The 2,340-nt window shown below is 39.0% G+C and overlaps 1 protein-coding gene across 2 annotated transcripts; it reads right to left on the reverse strand.

Annotated features, from left to right (window-relative positions):
• Positions 1–258: 258 nt before the first annotated feature.
• Positions 259–2,046, reverse strand: LOC149175247 (uncharacterized). 2 transcript variants are annotated; one of them, XM_089419567.1, is made up of 2 exons: positions 1,757–2,046; positions 259–1,553 (listed from the first exon to the last, which is right to left on the reverse strand). In XM_089419567.1, the coding sequence occupies exons 1-2, from the start codon at positions 1,950–1,952 to the stop codon at positions 736–738; spliced, it is 1,014 nt and encodes a 337-aa protein (XP_089275693.1). In that variant the 5' UTR covers positions 1,953–2,046; the 3' UTR covers positions 259–735. The 2 variants fall into 2 exon arrangements, with proteins under 2 accessions (XP_089275693.1, XP_089275692.1); XM_089419566.1 differs by having other exon boundaries at positions 1,655–2,046.
• Positions 2,047–2,340: the final 294 nt, after the last annotated feature.

The following is a 2,340-nucleotide window of genomic DNA, read 5'->3' on the forward strand; positions in this document are numbered from 1 at the left end:
CTATGACAGTAAAGGATAAAACCAGATACTTCTGATACAGTAAGGTGGGAGTCTTTGATTCACAATTAAACGTTTTGTGTTAGACATTAAAAAAAACCAGATATGCCTAATAACACGTGATACAATACAGATAAAACTACTCACTTTAATACCATCAATAATCAATTTATTAATTTTCAATTATCTATAAAACTTATTTTATATATATTTGCATTCTTCACTATTTTATCTATGAATTACAGCTCATTACTCAAATAGTGAAAAGAAATATAAACTCAAATAGCTAAAAAGAATATAAACATCCCAATATGAACCATTTTACCCCATTTTACCACAAATGAATTCAGTTCTAACATCCTATCTTCAGATTTCGTATATACTTTACTGAAAGCAAATAATAAAACATAAACAAAAAAGTCCAAAACACAAGTTTTGAAGACTGTAAATGCTATAAATTGGCCTGCAACACAAACCACTAGTCTGCCTGCTTGTTACGTACTCATAATAAGCCTGGGAAGCAAAACCCAAGAGAGCTTTGATCAGCTGAATCTGAAATTCCCTGATGGCTCTAACAACCCAACGTGTGATTCCAAGGCAGACAATTCTTTGGAAAATTCAAGTTGCACGATGCTATACTCTGTTCTGTGGATCCACTTTTAAAAGGAGTGATCGGGAAATTTCAGCTTTGGAAAATTCAAGCTGCACGATGCTATACTCTGTTCTGTGGATCCATTTTTAAAACGAGTGATCGGGAAAGTTCAGTTTGGCTTTCTTGCCTCGGATCTTTTTAGCCTCTGCATCATAGGCCTGGGCGGCCTCCTCTGCCGTATTAAACGTCCCAAGCCAAACCATAGCGCCCTTTTTGGGATCTCGAATCTCCGCAGCCCATTTTCCCCATGGACGCTGCCTGATACCTCTGTACAAAGTTGTCCTCTTCCTCCCGGTGCCTTTGGCAGAGGAATTTTCGAAATCCTTCAAAGGAGGAATCTTGAAATCCTTCAAAGGAGGAATCGCCTCATTTTCAGCCCCGGTGCTTTCGGCCGAGGACTTTTCGAAATCCTTCAAAGGAGGAATCCCCTCATTTTCAGCACCGGTGCTCGAGAACTTTTCGAAATCCTTCAAAGGAGGAATCGCCTCATTTTCAGCACCGGGGCTTTTGGACTTTTCGAAATCCTTCAAAGAAGGAATCTCCTCATTTTCAGCAACGGTGCTTTTGGCCGAGGACTTTTCGAAATCCTTCAAAGGAGGAATCGCCTCATTTTCAGCACTTTGATCGGGAAAGTTAACCTTGGCTTTCTCGCCTCTGATCTTTTTAGCCTCTGCATCATAGGCCTTAGCGGCCTCCTCTGCCGTATTAAACGTTCCAAGCCAAACCATAGTGCCCTTTCTGGGATCTCGAATCTCCGCAGCCCATTTTCCCCCTGGACGCCGCCTGATACCTCTGTACAAAGTCGTCCTCTCCCTCCTGGTGCTTTTGGCTGAGGACTTTTCGAAATCCTTCAGAGGAGGAATCTTGAAATCCTTCAAAGGAGGAATCGCCTCATTTTCAGCACCTTCGAAACCCAACCAGAGTCAAAATAACATAAAAAAGAAAACCCTGCGAAGCAATAGCAATTTCTTAAATGCAGAGAGTTCGTTAATAGTCGCAGCTCACCTGAAGAAAATTCACGGTTGAAGTTGAAAATATTCTTGCTGGGCTCAATTTTTGGTTTGCAATTTCTTAAATGCAGAGAGTTCGTTAATAGTCGCATCTCACCTGAAGAAAATTGATGGTTGAAGTTGAAAATATTCTTGCTAGGCTCAATTTTTTGTTTGCATCCGTCATCGAAGCTGCCCGATTTATTGAAGGATTCCAACACAGCTCCACCATTGATGAACAACGTATCGAAATCCCCGGGAGTTACAGGCAGAGATCCGTTGAGGGAAATGAGATCCTCTTCAGGTCCAGACATCTTTTTGTTTTAAAAAACAGAAGCTGAAGCAAAGCAAAGCAACCGCCTGAAATTTGGGTTCAATACTGATTAGTCACAATGAAATATGGGCTCAGCTTATGCTAAAGCTTATATAAGGAGGAACAAAACCAAACCCGCATATTTAATAATTTAAAGAAAATCATATGATATTATATTAAATTGTTTATTATTTATTTATATTTATTAATTGCAAAACCACGACACGAAATGAAACATGCACTCCATTGCGGTGGACCATTGCTCTAAACAAAACCACGGGCTCCACGTAAGACTATAATTCATATTCTAAAAATATTATAATTGTCGTGTTAATTAATAAGTTAAAATAAAAAAATTTAATCTTAAATAAATTATTGTTTTTAGCTAA

This window comes from Pinus tabuliformis, chromosome 4_1 (assembly GCF_031772625.1).
Source record: "Pinus tabuliformis cultivar Carrire ecotype Pingquan chromosome 4_1, CPIR1, whole genome shotgun sequence".
NCBI lineage: Eukaryota > Viridiplantae > Streptophyta > Pinopsida > Pinales > Pinaceae > Pinus > Pinus tabuliformis.